Here is a 1,012-nt window from a genome sequence, read left to right on the forward strand (position 1 = left end):
GCCATCAATGTGCGAGAGGCGGGGGACACCCAGGACAGGTCTCCAGTCCATCACAGGGCCACATAGAGACAAATGAGACAAACAACCATTCACTCTCTCACTCACACCTCGTAGCAATTTAGAGTTACCAATCAGCCTAACATGCATGTTTTTGGTCTGTGGAGGAAACCGGAGTACCTGGAGAAAACCCACGCATGCACAGAGAGAACATGCAAACTCCACCCAAAATGGCCCCCGACCAGGATTTGAACAGGCAAGAGGCAGCAGCCCTAAAAACTGCGCCACCATGCCGCCCGAAGAACTACATCGCACACCAAAATCTTCTTATCTGAATTGAAACAATTACATCAAAGCAACAAACCACAAAACAACACATACTGTATGGACACATTACACAATAACTCCACCCCTTTTTTGTGGAAAATATTTTACTTTTTAGTGTTGTTCGTATACCAGTGTTAACTAAAACTATGGTAATGATATGTAGTTTTTAGATTCCAGAGTATGGCATATCAGCTGAGAAATGTTATTGTTGCTGCCAATCAACAGCTTCCAGCACTATTCAGAAAATCTTTAAGACGTAGAGATTAAAATGAGTTTGGTTCCGTTTTTCTTTGTCAAAATAAACTAAAGCTGCTACCCCGTGATTTAAGGTGTCAAATTCTAACTGAGTTTGAATGATCGAGTAAAACTGCCCATGTCATATTTACTGCATCTGTTCCTGTGTAAAGTTGCTCTGACCAGTAATTTGCTTTCATTAATCTACAAAACTTCACAAAAAATCCATTACTGACTAAAATCAAAAAACAAAACAAGCTATTTGTTATAACAGCAAAGCAACAAAAAGGATCAACAACAAAGTCCATGCTCAATAATCCAGGTATACAATCCAACATTTTTCAGTCAGGTCATCTGGACAGTTTCTTTTTTTGTGCTGAAACGTTTCACCTTCGATCCAGAAGGCTTCATCAGTTTTGTGTTGTGTGTTTCCTTGACTGATGAAGCCTTCTGG

General features: G+C 40.1%; 1 protein-coding gene across 1 annotated transcript in view; it reads left to right on the plus strand.

Annotated features, from left to right (window-relative positions):
• Positions 1-227: 227 nt before the first annotated feature.
• Positions 228-1,012, plus strand: part of LOC119430271 (N-acetyllactosaminide beta-1,3-N-acetylglucosaminyltransferase 3-like) — a 6,986-nt gene continuing 6,201 nt past the window's right edge. The window contains exon 1 of the mRNA XM_037697719.1: positions 228-253. Coding sequence (XP_037553647.1) covers positions 228-253 — 26 coding nt within the window. The remainder of the gene's footprint in view (positions 254-1,012) is intronic.

The sequence above is a fragment of the Nematolebias whitei genome, chromosome 1, assembly GCF_014905685.2.
Source record: "Nematolebias whitei isolate Nwh7 chromosome 1, NemWhi1, whole genome shotgun sequence".
Classification (NCBI taxonomy): Eukaryota; Metazoa; Chordata; class Actinopteri; order Cyprinodontiformes; family Rivulidae; genus Nematolebias; species Nematolebias whitei.